The sequence below is a fragment of the Cervus canadensis genome, chromosome 23, assembly GCF_019320065.1.
Source record: "Cervus canadensis isolate Bull #8, Minnesota chromosome 23, ASM1932006v1, whole genome shotgun sequence".
Taxonomy (NCBI): Eukaryota; Metazoa; Chordata; class Mammalia; order Artiodactyla; family Cervidae; genus Cervus; species Cervus canadensis.
The window spans coordinates 19,208,862-19,228,355 of NC_057408.1; the positions used below are offsets into that span (position 1 = coordinate 19,208,862).

At 53.3% G+C, this 19,494-nt stretch overlaps 1 protein-coding gene across 5 annotated transcripts in view; it reads right to left on the reverse strand.

Moving 5' to 3' along the window:
* Positions 1–490: 490 nt before the first annotated feature.
* Positions 491–19,494, reverse strand: part of ZNF236 (zinc finger protein 236) — a 68,983-nt gene continuing 49,979 nt past the window's right edge. For 4 of the 5 annotated variants that reach the window (XM_043443891.1, XM_043443890.1, XM_043443889.1 and 1 more), the window contains 7 exons: positions 17,020–17,175; positions 11,898–12,085; positions 10,079–10,207; positions 8,306–8,503; positions 6,504–6,633; positions 3,712–3,888; positions 491–2,966 (listed from right to left, as the gene is read on the reverse strand). In XM_043443891.1, coding sequence (XP_043299826.1) covers positions 2,842–2,966; positions 3,712–3,888; positions 6,504–6,633; positions 8,306–8,503; positions 10,079–10,207; positions 11,898–12,085; positions 17,020–17,175 — 1,103 coding nt within the window. In that variant the 3' untranslated portion in view covers positions 491–2,841. Of the gene's footprint in view, positions 2,967–3,711; positions 3,889–6,503; positions 6,634–8,305; positions 8,504–10,078; positions 10,208–11,897; positions 12,086–13,009; positions 13,077–17,019; positions 17,176–19,494 lie in introns of those variants that run through there. The other variant, XM_043443893.1, reaches the window with a different exon arrangement.

Sequence of the window (19,494 nt, forward strand, 5' to 3'; positions counted from 1 at the left end):
GAACTCCAGGGACAGAGGCCACAGTCCATTGGGTCACGAAGGGTTGGACACCACTGAGCACTAACCCTTCCCCTCTCCACACCCTCCAGCTTCCCCACCCCAGCTCCCGGGAACTATGCCCAGCTCCCAGGGCAGCGTCCGAGGGAAGGGGACTCGCCCTGCAGCTGCCCAGAGCTGCCCAGCTCTTTACCACGGGACTCAGCTACAGGCAGCTGCAGCTTTCTGCAGGCACCTACGTGACTGGGGTGGCGTTCGTTACGGTCAACAGGGGCAGCAACGCAGGAGCTTGCAGCGAACACAGGCGGCAGGCCGGCCTCGAGGCACAGCCTGATTTTTAAGCCAGAAGCTCCTCACGTGGGCCTCACGAGGGTGGTGCTCGTGTGCGCTGCACGGAGGCGCAGGAAAACACCACTGAAGTTCTCTGTGAAAACATATCTGAATGCATGCGCCAAACTATCTTACAGTAAATATTTTAAAAGAAAAAAAATAATCACATTTCCTAACTTCATTTTTTTATTTATTGTTATTCCAAAGCAGATATGCTATGATAGATATTTTTAAAAAATACAATTATCTATCCTCAAAACCCTGGTTATGCAGGAGACTAGAAATCTCTTGTCAGAAGACTTTTTATCAACCGGTAAAGTATAAAGATCAACTTGTACTCCACTCCACCAAAAGTTCAAGTGAAATTATGTCTTTACAAAACCTTATTTTTCAAGGAATGTTTTGCAAAGAAGCAGCTTTTATAATTAGGAAGTAAATAAAAATAATACATTAATGTCTTGTGTTTGCCTGATAATAAACTGAGAAGACTCACAAAATGGATTACTGATAGGTTTTTTTTTTCTTTAACCAAAATAAAAGTAGGCTTTAGATTCACCTGGTAAGGCCTTACTTAAACAGGCTGTGCACCAATACAATTCACTGAACTATGCTTTCTATACAACTAGGAATTAAACAAACCCCTTGCAGAGACTGACCTGAGATGACATTTAATGCTAAAACCAAAATAAATAACCTAGCAAGAACAAAATTTTTAAAATTTCAATAATTTCAACTTTGGAGATATTTGTTCACCAAAATTAATCAACATTTCTAAAATATTTTAATACAAAATTATAAAAGAAAAGTGCATTAAAAGCAGAACCTTTAAAACTCTGGCACAATTACAGTTATTCTGAATATACGGACTCCAGCCAGGTACACACACTGACATTCAAGAAAAACCTCAGGATACAGAAGTCCAGTATCACAAGTCAAATAAGGCTTTTTTTTTTTTCTTTAAAAAAATATACAATACACAAAGCAGTTTGAAAAAAAAAAAGTAATATTTAACAGTTTTTAGACTTAAATATTTTCACATAACAAAAGTTTTTATATCACCATCAATACTACTTATATACATATGCCAAAAGTGTGAACAACAAAAAATCAAAAGATGCCCCTTCAAAAATTAACAGTGAAATGTCTTTCTTCAGGAATCTGAAATGAGCTCCTCTCTTAATATACAAAGTCCATACAATATTTATAATAAAACTGCTCTCTTCTGAAACCAGTGAGGCAATGAGAAAAAATAAAGGCAATTATTCTTAGGAAAAACAAACACAAAAAAAGCAACCCCAGCTTTATGTCACAACGACGAGGATGTCCGTTTCTTTATTAACAAAATGAATGCAATACTGATCTGAAGTGCTCGTTGGAGGTAAAAATGCTGTCGCTCTCTCTGTAACAGGGATAGTGCTTATTTACAAAATATACTATTCAGCCACACAGAGGCCCATATATCTGCATATGTACATACGTATTTATATATAGAACATATAAATAATTTCCAAGGAGAGAGTCACGTGGAGTAAGAAGTTTCTGTCTTTGGAATGCCGTGGGACCGACGCGCGCTCTGCCCCAGCAAGGGCGGGATTTGGTTGGTTTGGGGCATGTTCAACGTGGCACCATTGATGATACTAAAGGATTCCCTGAAATAAAAAGTACACCTGCTTATGGACGAAGAGAACACCACGGGGCTCGGACCGGCTCCTATCTTCTGGGTCGCTGGGGCGCACGGGCAGCAGCGTCTCCGCTCGCGGGAGCCGGCACTGCGGTCTGCCATCTGCAGTGCGGCCTGTGCTTGCTGTTGACCTGGCGGTGGGCCCGGCGGGGACTCAGGCGCGGGGCCGCCTCCAGCGGGGACAGCCGAGTTCTCACTCGTGGGTCAGGCTGACTCTGTCCTCACGTCCACGCCCCAGGTGCTGCCTTCTCCTGACTGACGGGTAAGCTCTCTGTCGTGGAGAGAAGTGGTCCAGCCATCTCTCACGGTCCCAGTATACTAACATATGGTAGGCTTTAAAAAAAAAAAAAGTACATTTCTACTCATTTTGAAACACACACAGAAAAAAATGGAAAAAACTTCCCTGTGTGTCGTAGCGTTTCCTCTGAACTTCATGCACCTAGCTTATGTTGGTTTCATGAGCTACGCTTTTGTCATGGGAAGCACGAAGGAAAAGAGAACCCTCTGCCTTCCCTCTCACTGACACCTGTCTTGCTGATCACACCACGATGACAGTAAGATCCGGCGGATGTCCAGCTGGCTGCACTGGCCACGGGGAGGGTGAGACTGCTGACATGGACCTGAGTTTAGTGGCTTGCAGAGACATGAGAACGCTGTGCTTCCACCTTGCCCAGCTCCTTCCTGGAAGTCGCTGAAAGTCAGTGATCTCTAGACCATTTTATAGCTAAAAAAACTATTGTGGTGACATTTATAACACTTGAGGCTTCAAAAGAGAAATCCCAAGCGCTCTGTTCTCCACACTTGACTCTGGGACGTCCTCGGGGCGGCGCCCGTCAGAACACGTTGGCCAGGGCCTGCCATTCGCTCGCGGGCTCTGGGACCACCTCGTCCAGGTGCAGTGCGTGGCTCAGCGCCTCTGCGCCCTGGTCCTGCTGGCCCACGGGCTCCGGCACCACCCCTGCCGTGGGACAAAGAGCGACGTGAGATGACGCACATGTAAACAAGGACAACACAGAGACGAGGCATTCCCAAACTGCTTTCTTCTCCATCCCAGTGAAGAACCGTTTGAGCTGCAGGTTTCATGGTTCTAACAATCACTGTTACTTGAACATGAAGCCACACAGCTCTTGTTCGGTACACTCTCAAACTCTATGATCGTCAAGGTTATGCTGATATGACATTGATGAGCCATCACTAATACCACTGACAAGACTTTTCTAACAGAAAGAAAAGCAAGAAGCACTAGTGTGCAGACATTAGGATGGATTTTCTCTTCCTCCAAAGCTGACCAGCATGAAGGGTCCTGCCCTGTGGCTCCCGGAGACCCTGGGGTACTCACCCCTGCACTCAGGCCTGACTGCATGCCTGGCCACAGCACCTGAACCAGAGACACAGGCTGCGGTCCAGCCCCTCCCAGCACAGCCCCCGCCAGGCGACTGGCCAGCACGCCCATCTCCCAGAGTCTCCAGGCACTCCGAGATAGCACAGGAAGAGGCGGACGGGGGGACACAGCAGGGCCCCACCGAGACGCCCTCACTCTGCTGGCACCAACGCTGGCGAGCCAGCATGGGAACAAGGTCGCCCGTCTGCGGGACTACAGGACGCAGACCCCACAGCGGCTCCCCAGCCCTGGGGACAGCGTCCAGGCCGCCGCCGCGAGGAAGGGGCCTCCCGAAGCCTGCGGTGGCTGCGGGCCGCCTCACCTGCGTAGCTGTGGGCCCGCTTCATGTGCAGCTTCATGTTGCTCTTCTGCGTGAAGCCCATGACGCAGTAGTCACACTTGTACGGCCGCTCCCCCGTGTGCTTCTTCATGTGCACCTGCAGCGCGCTCTTCTGGTTAAAAGCCTTCTCGCAGAGCGTGCAGTGGAACGGCCGCTCCCCTGAGGACAGACGGCTCGGTCAGCGCCCCGAGGGACGGCCGCGAGGAGTGTACACACACACACACACACACACACACACACAAGCTCCCAGGGACACACACACATACACACTCACACGAGCTCCCAGGGACACACACACACAAGCTCCCACAGACACATACACACACACTCATACATGAGCTCCCAGGGACACACACACACACACTCACACGAGCTCCCAGGGACACACACACACACACACACGAGCTCCCAGGGACACACACACACACACACGGGCTCCCAGGGACACACACACACACTCTCAAACAGCTCCCAGCACACACACACACACACACACTCACCCAGGGACACACACACACACACACACACACGAGCTCCCAGGGCACACAACACACACACAGGGCACACACACACGGGCTCCCAGGGACACACACACACACGAGCTCCAGGGAAACACCACACACCGAGCTCCGGGACACACACACACACACACGGGCTCCCAGGGACACACACACACACACTTCACACAGCTCCCAGACAACACACACACTCTCCACACGAGCTCCAGGGACACACACACACACACGGGCTCCCAGGGACACACACACACACACTCACACGAGCTCCCAGACACACACACACACACTCTCACACGAGCTCCCAGGGACACACAACACAGCAGGGCTCCCAGGGCCACACACACACACGAGTTCAGGGACACACACACACACGAGCTCCCAGGGACACACACACACACACACGAGCTCCCAGGGACACACACACACACACACGAGCTCCCAGACACACACATACACACACACACACACAGACACACACACACACAGAGCTCCCAGGGACACACACACGAGCTCCCAGGAAGGGATGTGAGTTCTACAGGACCCTAGTGATGTCCCCCTGCTGTGTCACTCAGGCGGCTAACCCAGGGTCTAGCAAGGCTGCTCTGCAGGGAGACAGAAGACAAAGCTACGCAAAGTCCCGAAGTATCCAGAAATGAACAAACATGGTTCAAACAACACGCTTCCAAAAGAAAAGCTGAACAATGTTGAGAACATAGGAATACCAAATCCACTTGATTAAAGTATGGTTTATACAGTATCTTTTAAATGTTAATTGCTTTCAAGTTGATACATAAACTTACAAATGGAAGAAAAAGCTGCCAAGAATGACCTCTGCAGGGAGCCTACCTCAGTGAGCACCTGTCCTGGTGAGGATCTATCCAGGTGAGGACCTGCCCAGGAAAGCATCTGCCCAGGTGAGCACTACCTGGTAAGCACCCGCCCGGGTGAGCACCTACCTGCCCAGGAGACCACTGTTCCAGTGAGCACTACCCAGGAGAGCACTGTCCAGGTGAGCACCACCCTGGGGAGCAGTGCCCAGGTGAGCACCACCCTGGGGAGCACTGTCCAGGTGAGCACTGCCCAGGTGAGCACTGTCCAGGTGAGCACCACCCTGGGGAGCACCTACTGCACAGCCACTCTGGTCCTGGCGGCCCCACCTCCCCTGCTGTCACACACTTCTCAGCCCCAGGACCGGGTCCTCACTTGTTCAGGGCACAAGACTTCACTCGGCCTAGAAAGTTCTTTCCCACATGCCCTGCTTGGCTGCCTCTCATCCCCATGAGGCCCCCCGGATCAGGTGCCAGAACCCCAAAGCTACTCTGGAGGCACTGGGTCGCCGTGCTCCAGGCGGCCCTCCTCAGCGATGATGAGGGAGGTCTCAGGACTGCTCTCAATGGCAGGCAGAGTCCTCGAAACCGGTCAGGATCTCTGTCCTCATCCCTGGACTGGGACCGCGACATCACACCCGAGGAAAAGAACAGCCACGGGTGAACTGAGGGCCCTGTCAGATGAGCAGGGTGACGGAAAGGGAGACGACCCCGTGGGCGGCTCTCCCTACTGGCAGCACCGGCACAAGCAGGGCGCCCCCTGCAGACAGAGGCGGAGCTGAGGCGAGGAGGGCCGGGACTGAGGACAGGCACCCCCACGGGCAGGGAAGCGGCCCCAGCGAGGTGACGAGGTGCCTGCGAAGGTGTGCAAACCCTGCCCGTGCGTGTGTGCCATTACACAAGGCAGTCATTTCCAGCCCTGAGTTACGTTTTTGAAGAGACGCACTATGGAGCAGCAGCACGGTGGTCTGTCACTCGAGCTCCTGGCTGGTACCCAGCAGGCTCCAGGATCTGTGCTGACAAGCAAGGGCATCTCTGAGAACACACAGCCCATGAAGGCTGCCAGGCGCCTGCTGACGACACACGAGGCCCAGGTGCCAGTCAGGGCACCAGGGAGGAGGAGCCCTCTGAGAGTGAGTCGGAGGCAGCCGCCAACAGGGCACCAGGGCTGGCAGAACCGTGATAAGGCTGGGCACCAGACAGGTGGGCAGGAGCACCTGAGACCTCCACGTGCAAACAGCAACAGCCTCCATCTGGGGAAGTCAGCTACACGGTAAACTGGTGAGGAGTCAGGAGGGGACCCGAGCGGGTGGGTGTGCTTCATGAACCGGGTGCTGTTCACAAACGAACACACACACGCTGCATGTGACCTTCCCGCCACGAGCCGTGGGTGGCAGGACTTCTCACCCGGGGCCCTCCCCGAGGTTACCTGTGTGGATGCGGCTATGGCGCTCCAGCTGGCTGGGCTTGGCAAAGGCCTTCTCACACGTGTCACACTTGAACACCCGCGGCTTCTGAGAGCTTAAGGAGGGACCAGCCTGATGCGTCTGCATATGCTCCTGGGGAAGACACACACACATGAAGGACACTGACGACCGTTAACAGAGCCTTATAAACCTGAAACGGGACAGGAAAACCAGCGCAGAAAGGCCAGTCGGCAGGAGAAGGACCCCAGGCTCACCTCCAGTCAGGACCCCGTGGAGCAGAGTCGGGGGTGGGTGAGTGCTGAGTCGTGGCCTGCCAGGGAGACCCAGGCCCCTGAGCCCAGGGCCTCATTCTGGCCTGCCTGTCGGCCACCGTGACCCAGGGCCTCATCCTGGCCGGCCTGTCGGCCACCGTGACAGGTTTGAGAGGGCTGGCTGGGTACTTCGCAGGATGTTCCTTAACTGACTCATCTGATGTTTTCCTCACAGACCAGGGTGTGTGTGTGTGTGTGTGTATGTGTGGGGGCAGCGCCACTGCCATCCCGTCACACCACCACGCGTCCACCGCTACACAGACCACGGTGTGTGTGTGTGTGTGTGTGTGTGTGTGTGGCGGGGGGCAGCGCCACTGCCATCCCGTCACACCACCACGCGTCCACCACTGCACAGACCACGGTGTGTGGTGGTGTGTGTGTGTGTGTGTGTGTGTGTGTGTGTCGGGGGGCAGCGCCACTGCCATCCCGTCACACCACCACGCGTCCACCGCTGCACAGACCACGGTGTGTGTGTGTGTGTGTGTGTGTGTGTGTGTGTGTGTCGGGGGGCAGCGCCACTGCCATCCCGTCACACCACCACGCGTCCACCGCTGCACAGACCACGGTGTGTGTGTGTGGGGGTGGGGGGCGGGGGGCAGCGCCACTGCCATCCCATCACACCACCACGCGTCCACTGCTGCACCAACTCTGATGGAGCGGTCAGCATCCGCCAGGCTTCTCAGGGGAAGGTGGTCTGTCTGTAACACGCCACCCCAGAATGGTCACAGGAGAGCGAGCTACACCTTAGGTACGTGTATGATTTTAAGTACCTTAAATTTTCTTTAACCATTTTTATTCTTTTATTTCTTTAAAAATATTTATTCTCTATCAGACTATAACTTCCGTACTCTCTACTACGGGTGTAAAGCTAAGCACTTTATACTCCTCTGACAAACGTGAGTATTTTATTAGGAAAGTGGAGCTGCTGGCATGACCTGAGCAAGAGCACAGACAGTCTGACTGACAGGGTCAAATTCAGAGAGTCATGGGCAGCACCCCAACCTCACCAACCTCCTGGCCATGGCCTTTGCAAGGAGAGCTGCTATGATGGTCAGTGTTTCGTTTTTAAAAACAAATGTGGGGTTCTCTTTTTCAAAGCATATTAATTAATACTGGGATTTCCCATCTCAGGAAACACGGCAGGAATGGAGGTGAGAGGTGTAGCCAGCTGCAGGCCTGGAAAACGGAAGCTGGTGTGCTGCCCGAGCGACTCCTCGGCAGGCCCTGAGGAAGGAGGCTTGGGCCCTGCGTGCACCTGGGCGTCTGTGGGGCCCGGTGCTCCAGTAACCGAGCACAGAGGAGGCACCGCGGGCCAGACACACGGCCCCTGCGCTGTGCCCCCACCAGGTGTCCCAGTACCCGGCCCGCCTTGCCCTCTCCTCTGTGCGTGTCCACAGTGGACCCGACCCTTCCCCGAGGAGGGAGCGCACACACCCTGCCCCCCCACGAAGCGCGAACACGGGCACCTCTGTGCTCTGGCGGCGGGGCCGTACCTTGAGGTGCGTGGCGCGCTTGAAGGCCTTCCTGCACACGGGGCAGACGTGGATGCGCTCGCGCCCGTGGGCCGCCTTGCTATGCTGCAGCAGCAGGCCGGCCGAGGTGAAGCTGCAGCCGCACTCCAGGCACGCGTGCAGCCGGGCCTCCTTCTCGGGCGCGCCGCCCGGGGCCAGGCTGGCGGAGACGTCCGTTACCTGCAACAGGGCAGAATCCCAACCGAGCCGCTGAGACCCGGCTCCCAGACAACACCCGGCGGCCACTGCAGGCTCCCGCCAACTGCTCTCACTAATCTGGGCCGCGGTTTACTAGAAAAAAGGGATGAAACAAGCGATCGAATAGTTCCGACGATGCAAGGACGCTACACACCGTGGGAAAGCGATTGGCCTGTGCCTCCTGTGTGAGGTGGGCCTGCGTCTACACAGGAGCATCTGTGTGAGCCAAGAAAAGAAACGACAGACACTCCTGTGCTCAGCTCCCCGCAAAATTGCATCTCTGCTGAGTCTTTTTAAAAAGGCTGAAAACCACCGGGAATAAATGACACTCAAGGCTGTTCTGTTACTACAGGAAACAGCCCACCCAATACAACAAATGACACGCAGGGAAGGACACCCACTAAAAACCCCGGGGCCCCGACATGCGTTCATCAACAGTTACAGAAACTAAGACGCACACAGGACATGTTTCTGACTCAGACATTCCGTTCAGGGGATGTCGCCTTTACTGTAACCACAGGGACAACAGACCTTTCTGAGTCCTGAGACCTGTGAGTGCACCCCTGAACTTGAAAGTGCTCTTGTGCTAACAGCTACACAAGCCAAAATCTAGCTAAATGGGCTCTGGTTACTCAGGCCAGATGGGGAGAAATTCCCATTGCTGATTACATTTAATTTCCTTTTGAAAGAAGTCCTAGTCTCACCGAAAGACCAAAAACTAATTACCTTAAAATCCAATAGCTAAAACTGCTTAAGCATAAAATTTAATTCTTCAAAAAAAAAAATTCAGAGATTTATTATCGGTATTTTACTTTTCTGAAAAGTTTTAGGCGTTTTTAGACTCTTTATATTTAGAACTATCATTTACTAAGTGTTTTGTCCACCCCCTCCAAAAAATGCATTTTAAGAAAAGAGACTAGTCAGATGACAAACAGGTCACGTACAGACACGTGAAAATCCCTATGAAAATGTATAACGACGTGAAAGAAACATCAAAGGTATCACAGGAAATCCAACAAAAAAAACTAAACGCAAGGGAATGGCCACATGCAATCTGATCAGTGGGCAAATCAAGGAGACACTGCTAAACTGAAAACCAGGTCTCACAGCTTTGGTTACGACATCTCCTTCTGACCCCGAGTCATGGAGAGAAGGAGACCCCGTGCCCACCCGGGTCCCTGTGCTCGGCGCCTGCTCCTCCTTGGAAGGCACGTGGCCCCAGGCGCACCGAGCCCCGGCTGGTGGCTCTCCCCATCCTCTGCAGACACGCAGCCGCCAGGCACATGGAGCCCGGGCGGAAGGCTCTCCCCATCCTCTGCAGACATGCGGCCCCAGGCACACCGAGCCCCGGTTGGCGGCTCTCCCCATCCTCTGCAGACACGCAGCCGCCAGGAACACAGAGCCCGGGCGGAAGGCTCTCCCCATCCTCTGCAGACACGCGGCCCCAGGTGCACCGAGCCCCGGCCGAAGGCTCTCCCCAGTACCCTCCAGGCTGCCCCTTCTGAAGTGAGGTGCTCTGAAAACCCTGAGAGACTGCAGATGACACGTGTGCTGTACCTGGTAGGTGATCTCCTCACAGGCAGACGACGGCTGTGCAGGGGGGCTCACCAGGATGACCTGGGGTGAGCCCGCACCTCCGGGGCCCGAGAGAGAAGGGTCCGTGAGTAAGGCTGGGAACTGCTGACCCTGCGGAGAAGATTACTGCTTCAGAAGCTGCGACATGACCCCACCCAGCTGTCACTAAACATGGGGACACCTGCTGGGCGCTCTTGCCCCGGTTTCATAAGATGCTGTCACTGGGGGAACTGAGTAAAGGGACAGTCCACAGGATCTGTGCTACTTCTTTTAATTTCTGCAAATTCACAATTATCTCAAAAAAAAAAAAAGCTTGATAAAAACAAACAAAACCCTGGGGCTTCCCTGGCGGTCCATTGATTAAGACTCTGCACTTCAACTGTAGCCAGCTGGGGTTCGATCCCTTACGGGGAAGTAAGATCTGGCATGCTGCACAGCGCAAAAACAAAAAGCAACAAGAACAACAATAAAAAATTCTGAATACAATGGCGTTTACTAGCTTATTACTGGTATATCAATGGCTAATTTAAGTATCCTCAATGCAAACGCCCTGATTTAAAAGTCAACTGCCCGATAAAATAAATGCTCGACAATTAGTGATACTCACAAAAGTAGTGACTTGAATCCACTAAAAGGGCATCACCTAAAAATGACTTATTTTTGGTTCGTATTCTTACTTGCAGACTATTGCTTTCTTTGCTGTATTTTGATTACACTGATGTGGAAATCACACTAGTTCTCACTCCTCAAGCGCACATGCATTCTGTAAGTGCCTGAGCACTGGCTGAGGGGAGTGGGGTCTCCTCAACTGCTCAGGGGGCCCGGGGGGCTGAGCGCTCTCGTGGGCCGGAACAAAGCCCCTCGCGTGCAGGGTGTCCTGAGTCCCCTTGGGAGGGCTGAGCTTGCCGGCGGGGACCTCAGAGAGCACAGGGTGTGCGTCATGGCCGCGCCTGCCGTGCGGACGGACCAGGAGCAGGCCAAGGTGGCATCACCGGTGTGCACGGGGAGGAACCGAGTCGCCCCCAGGGCAGAGAGCCTGCGGGCAGAGCAGAGCCCGGAGGCGGAAGCAGGGCTCAGACAAGAGTCGGGGGAGCCTCGCCCTGCCACCTGCCTGCCACAGCCTCCGCGCAGCAGGGTGTGCACATGGGGGCCAGCAGGCACAGCCCCTGTCGGAACTCCACACGGCTGCCTCACAAGAGCTAATCACCGCTTCTCAGGATTTCCCCAACGGGGCTCTGGAAGGCCTGTCAGCATCTTAACCTTCAACCCAGCACACCTACTGCAGGGGTTCATCTAAGAACCTAAGTAGCAAGGAGTACTGGAATTCCCACACCACTGACAACAGCCAGGGTGCCTAGAAGCCCGCTGGTGCCCTCAGCCACAGGGCGCGCAGCCTGAAGCCCCCCCGGCACCCTCCTCTACAGGGCGCACAGGCACTGAAACACCTGCACAGCTAAAATCACTGAAGCGAACGCAATCACAGTAAAATTAACTAGGGGGGAAGAGTTTACACTCCACAATACACACGAGCTTGTTTCTGTAAAAGCGAGAACACGCACACCCGTGTGTGCGTAGAAAGGTCCAGAAGCATGTACACATGCAGACATTCACTGCAGTTCCGTCTAGGGGGGTGGACTACTTATGCTTTTCTGCACTGTTTGGATTTTCTTATATTTCCCATTTGGCATCAAAAAATTACTTTTTAAACTTATTTGGAAAACAACCAGTTGTGTTTTGAACAGATACCTAGGAAAGAAGGTGTTTCCTGGGAGGACCCCATCGGCGGGGCCATGGCACCCACCTGAGAAGCGATGTTGAGCGTGACGGTGTCCAGCCCCCCGGACAGCAAGCCCTGGGTGTCCGCCAGGGTCAGCGTGACGCTGGCCTCGGCCCCCACTGCGGACGAGGACATGACCAGGCTCTGCGCAGAGACGGCAGACGGCGACAGCGGCGTCGTGGGAGGCAGGCTTCCAGCTGTGGCGTTAAGTTCTACGAGAGAGGCGAAGCGAGTAGATGAGTGGAGAAGCCGGTGAGTGCACGCGGGGATCGGCGCAGGAAGACAGCTCTCACGGAGGAAGAAGTCGGCCACGGTCAGCATCTACACCCCTAGGCTCACAAGGCTGCACCACCAAGACCACTGCCTCTCAGATTCCAAAGCTACCTCAAGGCCTTCGTGAATACCCACGTATCTCTGAACGCAAACTCTGCCCCTCCAGCGTCACACACAGGAACAAGCAGGGAAAAGAAGAGCAGAAAGGTGAACCCACGGTCCCGCCCCTGCGGCCAGCGCAGAAGGACACTCAGACAAGCACTTCCAGGGTCCCGTCCTCATCAGGACCCTGAGTGATGACCCGCTCCGGAGTGGATGTCTGGCGACCCCACTCACGTTCACGACCCCACTGCCCTGCACGTCTGCCTAGCCTGAGACACGGGCGGTCCAAACAGCCCTCGCGGCACCCCGAGCCCTGACTCATGCTGCGCGGCACGCCAGCTCCCTCTGCAGAACAGAGCACTGCTCCTCTCCCTCTGCAGCCCACGGCACGAGAAAGGCCACTGGGGCAGGTGGGGCAGAGACGGGCCTTCTCTCCACACGACAGAGACTCATGCACCTGCTGGCAAACGAGACGGCTCGGCGTGGGGTCAGGGCCCAGATCCTGGGGGGCTCCAACCAAGACACGTGTGAGCGTGACACACATGCACATGCGCGTGTACACACACAGGCTGTCCTTCCGCCGGCCTGACGGCAACTCAGCGCCCACTGGCCGCAGCCACGGTGCCAGGGCCCGGGACTGGCCCTCCCGCAGAGCGCCACACGCTGCTGCCTGGGGGCGCCTGGGTACGGACACCGCGCGGCCGCGGGGCCTGGCTGACCCCGGGCCTGCTCCGAGGCGCGGCAGGGGCCAGGCTACTTACTTGTGGCCGGCGTCCTCCACAGATCCACACTCCCGGACTCGCACACTGTGCCGCGCAGACCTGGAACCTTCAAAAGCAGTACAACCATTAGGAGGCTGCGTGCGTCCACTCTGAAGCACCACGCGGCTCCCGAGAACCTCGCCAGCCCCCCGCCCCCGCGCGCAGCCCCGCCGGGACGGAGGGGAGTGTGGATCTGCGGAGGGGCGGCACCCTGCGCCGCCGTGCCCTCCACACGCCCGGACGCTCACACGCGGCGTGCAGGAGCGAGTCTAATGGGAGGGCGACGTGGACAGGGACCGCAGCCTCTGGCCGGGCCCAGCCAGCAGAGCGGGGGCTCCATCGGCATCACTCGGGAGAGAGCCGCAGCTGGGAGAAGAAGAGCAAACTGCTCACGGCAGGTGCACCCGGGGCAGACAGCCGGGACGCCACACCTCGCCCTGACTCCCGAGACGAAGCCGACCCAGGAGCAACAGGTGACCTTCTGCCGACTGTCGGAGCAGGCGACGGGTCAAGGACGAGTAGCCCAGGAGAGCAGAGACAGCACAAGCAGGGCCACTAACCACACGGCACCCCAACCCCGGGCCCGGAGAGGACACCGAGCAACTGCAGGGAGGGCTGGAGTCCACACTGCAACCAGACACTGTGGTGAGCGAGCCCCAAGGAACACTCAAGACATTTCCCACAAGGAGGACGATCCTGGCTCAAGTACCGCAAGCCTCCATATGACTGAAAAGAGCCTGGTAAAGGGGTAAAGAATCCACCTGCAATGCAGGAGACACAGATTTGATCCCTGGGCTGGGAAGATCCCCTGGAGGAGGAAATGGCAACCCACTCCAGTATGCTGGCCTGGAGAATTCCATGGACAGACGAGCCTGGTGGGCTACGGTCCATGGGGTCACAAAGAGTCGGACATGACTGAGTACACACATGACTGTACTTAAGTCTAGGAGAGACAGGGGCTAAACTAAAATAACCTCACAGAGAACTAGTAAACAAAAAACCGATCTCTTCTCTCACTGAAAGAAGAATTTGATCTCTTCACCAAAATTATCTTAAAAATGGACTAATGGAAGAACAAAAAGGTAATACCCACTTAAGATAAATTCCTTAAAAAGCTGTGCTAAATTCAGACCTCTATCAGTAACGACTTTCTGCCTCCCAGAGTACTGACAACACATTGACTGTTTTGTAGGAAAACCCTTCACCAGGAGTATAACCTGGAACTGATTCAGAAACAGCCTCCAAAGCCAGGCACACAGCAGAACAACTGCACATGCTTCACTCCAGACGTGAAACTGACTCACGGTCACACTTCAGATCATGTGTAACCCCTAAACGGCGGTACCAGGTGTCTCCCCACTAAGACGCGAGGAGCCCACGCTGCTCCGGAAGCCGACCAGCCCCGACCACGTCCCATTCACACAGAGTATAAAGACCGACGCCCACTGCGTCACCTTCCTCCCACGGAGATGACGGGTCTGCAGCGTAACTGTCACAGGGTCACACTGAGCATCTGCATTCTGGTGCTCATCCTACAAGAGGCACGTTTAATCTCCAAGTCATTTCCATTTCAGCTCTTACTTGTGTGGCCTGAAGCTGGGTCCGGACTGACTGACTCGAAGGTAAATGTTGCCCATTAGGACACAGTCTCTTGACAATAAGGTATAGATGAGATCGGGTACTTAATGAGCTCTAGTGGAATGTGCAAACCTCACTAAAAACATCTGCTTGGCACCACAGATTGAGTGGTTCAACCTGTGAAGAATCTTTGCCTACAGTCAGGATTATCCAAAGGGGCCGAAGGTATTTAACAGTGCAACTAACTGCTTATATGAAATTAATCCTGTATTTATAATAACTGATACAAATATCCTTTAATTATGAGCATGTCTTTTATTTTATAATATTAAACTCCCGAAAAAAAAATTTTTTTAAATGAGACACCAAATTAAACTAAAAGGGCATCGAAGAGAAGGAGAGAGAAAAGCTCTCAGGTGGCTCTAAAACAGTCTAAACAAAAGAAAAACTAAACCAGGAGAAAGGGGCGTGCTCGCAGCTTCTACAGAAACATCCGGGCACGCGTTGGGGCCCGCGCACCGCCCGCCGCCGTCCTGGCCCGCGCAGGATCGCCCAGCCCCCCACAGCGGGCGCTCCAGCCGGGACGCCTGAGGACCGACAGCACACAAGCCCGACAGCACACAAACTGCTCTCTCAACGAATGCCAGTGTCACCAAGCCATGCAAGACGCCACTCCGTTTAGATGGACGCACCCAAGACTCTCCTTGTCTTTCCACTAATTGGCCCGAGACTCGCTAAAGACACCCAGCAGAGCCCCCAAGGGGACGGACAGTCCCTGCAGAGCCCCCAAGGGGGTGGACGGTCCCGCCAGCTGCAGCAGGCTGCTCCTCAGGGAAGCAGGAGGCCCAACCCCGGAATGTTCTGGAACAGAAACCGCCACCAGAGCGTGACAGCAGGCACTGGGGCCGAACAGGAGACTCAGAGCCTCCTGTCGCTTCACGTAAGCGCTCCACAGGGCGGGAGAGATGTCAGAGCCCTGGAGGCAGTGAGAACTAGTCCTTTATAGCCAGACACAAATCACGACTGTCAGGAAACATTTCCAGAAACAAGTATGCTATGTGACTTTAGCAGCATATGACATACTGCAGACGTCTTACCCATCACAGACGAAATCAGAACTGAAAACTCCCCTTAACTGAAAGCTAAACATGAAGCTTCTCACTTTAAATTAATAGGTGAAAGAATGCAGTTCTATGACACAACTCTTAGCACCCCAAAATTAAACAACAAACCAACGAAGGAGGGACAGAGTGAGTCCAAAGCAGAGACAGGAAAACAGAGGGCAGAGGTGGAAATGACCGTCAGAAGCCCGGGCTGTGGACCCGCCCCAGTCCACCAACACGAGATGCTGACGAGGCTCTCAGGCACCCCTTCAGCAGAGGGGAGGGCAGTCGGGAGGGCCCTCGGGGTCCTAAGTGGACCCTGACCGCACGCAGCCCTCGGCTCACCGCCCGCCCCAGCACGGACGGCTCCCGGAGCCTCCCTGGCGGGGGACACACCTCCCCGCGGGACACCACCCGGCCCGGGTCAGCCCGCCGGCCCCGTGACCTGCACTCGGGGCGGCCTTCCCTCCCGTGTGGCACTGGCTGTCACCCTGTACCGCCACGCGGACTCTGCGATCAATGCCAGCACCCTGCTAGTTCCTGGGCTCCAAAACGCAGGGGCCCGCGGCTGCCTCGCCAGGTGCCCCCCCTCAGGCGCGCTCAGCACGCAGCAGGCACCGCGCTCTGCGGGGAATGGACCACCACCTGGTAAAAAGGCACGCCAAGCAAGCAGGAAAGAGCAGTCTGGGTACTGAGAAGAGCCACACAGACCTAAAGATGAAGCCTGACCCTCTAAAAGAAAAAAAATACAGGGCTGTCAAACAAGAGGGCTGAGGAGGGAATGGACACTCTGTCAGGTCCAGAAAATAGGGGCGTCACCTGTGAGGCGAGGCCTCGTGGCACTGAAGCTCTGGCACTTTGATTTGGATGGAGCCCATTTACTTTTACTTTTTATTAAAGTCGACACTTTGAAACCTTAGAAAGAAGCCTTTTATGAATAATTCTGCCATCGTACGCTCAGGACAATGTAGCACAGGGTTCACCCCGCAGAGCACAGAGCACGGAGCCCGAGAGCCGTTCGGAGCCTGGGTGTGATGGAGCCATCCGGGCCGGCCTGCAGACACGCACGACGCCTCGCACGCTTGCCTGAGACCATTTACCCTTACTCTGCAGAAGGTAGGAACAACCCTGAAAGGTCAGTAATGCTTGAGAGAGTTCTGGGTCCCAGAATTACACAGGAGCCTCTAATCGTCAGGAATTACACCAAACGCATGAGAACAGGAAGCCGACACAGCTGTCACCTGGAAGGACAGGTGGCCCTTTCCACTGAGGACGCACACAGCCCTTCGACGGACACGTTAAGAAGCCTTTCGGTTGTTCACTGCGTACCTGAAGAGTTCAACGTTGCGCTCTGCGAGAGAAGCTGATCATTGCTTATCGTCAAGGTGGCACCTGCGGATTGATTATTGATTGTAGGTGCTGACAATCTTATGCTTCCATTTAGTTCACTACTTCCATTAGAACTGTGTTGAATAAGATCTTGACCTAAACAGAAATTAACATTGTGATATCTGAAAGTAACATGTTAATTTACACACTGCTAAGTGTGCTAAACATATAACAACATCCCTCTAAAAATGAAAGCTATCTCATTTTTAACATTTATACAAAAAAATGAAAACAAGACTGTGAAATGCATTGCCCTCAATGAAAGTATCTGTCCACATGTTTTAACCTATGAAGCTTCTAGTAACTCTTAATAGCTCTACTTTAACTCCGTGTTTAAGCACTCATGGCTACATGCTTTGTTGAATACGACTTAAACAGAATTGGGACTATTTCCCAACATGGCGGACGACCAGCTGGAGCCTCGGGGGCCTGATGGAGGGACAGGAGGGCGGCGGCCACGGCGGCTCTGCTGCGGGAGGCTCTATGCCCTGCAGCACCCCGGGCACGCACAGTAGGCTTGCACACACCGTGACATCCTCCCACCAGGAGACTAAGGCTCCTACCAGCCTCATTAGTTTCATAATCTCATAACATGATCAAGCAGTGAGCAAACAGAGGAACAGGAACATCAAAAACCTGTTGTCTTTTCAATGAAAACCAGGCTGAATGCTTTGAAAAGACTTGGCAAAGACAAGCTGTTTTAAAAAAAATTTATTGTCAAGCCAGGTGGAAGCAAAACAAATATACGAAACTGGAGGGCAAAAAGACAGGATGGATGCTGCACTAGGCTGTACCAGTGCCGGCAGCCCTGCGCCACACGGGCGCACATCTGCAAGCGCAGACTGCTGAGCAACGCCGGAGGTGTGAGCGAGACGGGAAACGCAGCTACCACCAGCAGAGCAGACCGCAGTCAGAGGCCTGCGGGGAAAGGCTCAAAACCACGTGGCATCGCTCTCCTCTCTGCTCGACAAGGCTCTTTGTGAATAACTGGACTAGAGCTGCCAGGTAGGAGCGCTCTTACTGTGTAAGAGAGTTGGGGAGACTGACCACAGTCCTCATCTTCACCCAATGTTTACTTCTCTTCTTATGAATTGCTGAAAGGTCTACACAACTTAACTGAAGTAATATTTGTATTCTAGCATTCATAAGCATGTATAATTCCATGTACTCATGGAAAAAAAGAACATTCTACAAAATAACTGAAAATCTCTGTAAGTGGCCACAAATTAAAAGCTCTTCCAGACTTCTCAGAGTGGGCTAAGAAACTGCTGACTTAGGAGTCCTCAGAGCCCATACTCGACACACACAATAATGAGGAGACAGGAGATAAATCTTAGGCCTTTAAAGTTTGGGCAAACTTCATCAGTTTCATCAACTAATTAAGATTTCTCCTATGATAAACCTTTTAAGCTAATTTTTTAAAAAATTATATTCATCAAATACACTAGAAAGCAATAAAACTGAATGATCAATATAGGAAAAGACAGGAGAAACAGATGCACAATCCACAAACAAACAAAAAACCAAATTTTCTGAACCAGAAGCAAGAATCCCACACTTTGTGCTCTTTGTTTAGGACTAGCAAAACACTTCTAAAACTGAGATTACTCAAAAAAAGTTAATTTGATCAACAAAATAGCTTTCTTAAAGTAACTCTTCCATTTCCAACACTAAAATTCAAATACACACACACACACACACATACACACACATATATATACAGACAGAAGAAGGTTGCTGGATTAGATAAGTTAATTTTTGCTGCATGTTAGAACCTAAAAATCAGTGCTTGTCACTAAAGAGCTCCATCTAGGAACAGTTCCTCCAATTTCTCTCACAAATTGAAAGGAATAAAGACACCTCTTAAAAGAGAAAGCTTTTGGTTTCCTTCTCAATAACTGCACTATGCCAATAATGGTTTCTGCAGAAGCCTCGTGGAACAGAGGCGACACTCTGCGGACCTCTCTTGGGGCTGGGCCCAGGGTCCAGCCGCCACACCCTCAGCGCTGTCAGGGAAAACACAGTGCTTCCCGCAATCACACTGGAACTCCAGGGAGGCTACTCTGACTCCCAGCAAGATGCTTTTTTAAAAAAAAAAAAGAAAAGAAAAGAAAAAAACAAAAGCTCACAAGGTTATTTCTATAAGACTTAAATGAGTTAACATTTATCAAAGTTACTAGAATAGGACCTGGGGCACAATAAGGGTCAAAAAAGCTGTTGCTAAATTTAAGAATTGTTCAGTTAACACGGAGTTCATAGCTAAGAAGTACGTGGACAAAGCACACCTGTAAACTGCGCTCCAAGCTAACTCAGACGAGACGAGGGGGTGGTCTGACGGCGAGCATCACAGGCCTGGTGACCGACACGGAGGCTCGGCAGGCCGGCCCAGAGGCCTGCGCTGCCAAAGGGTGTTTT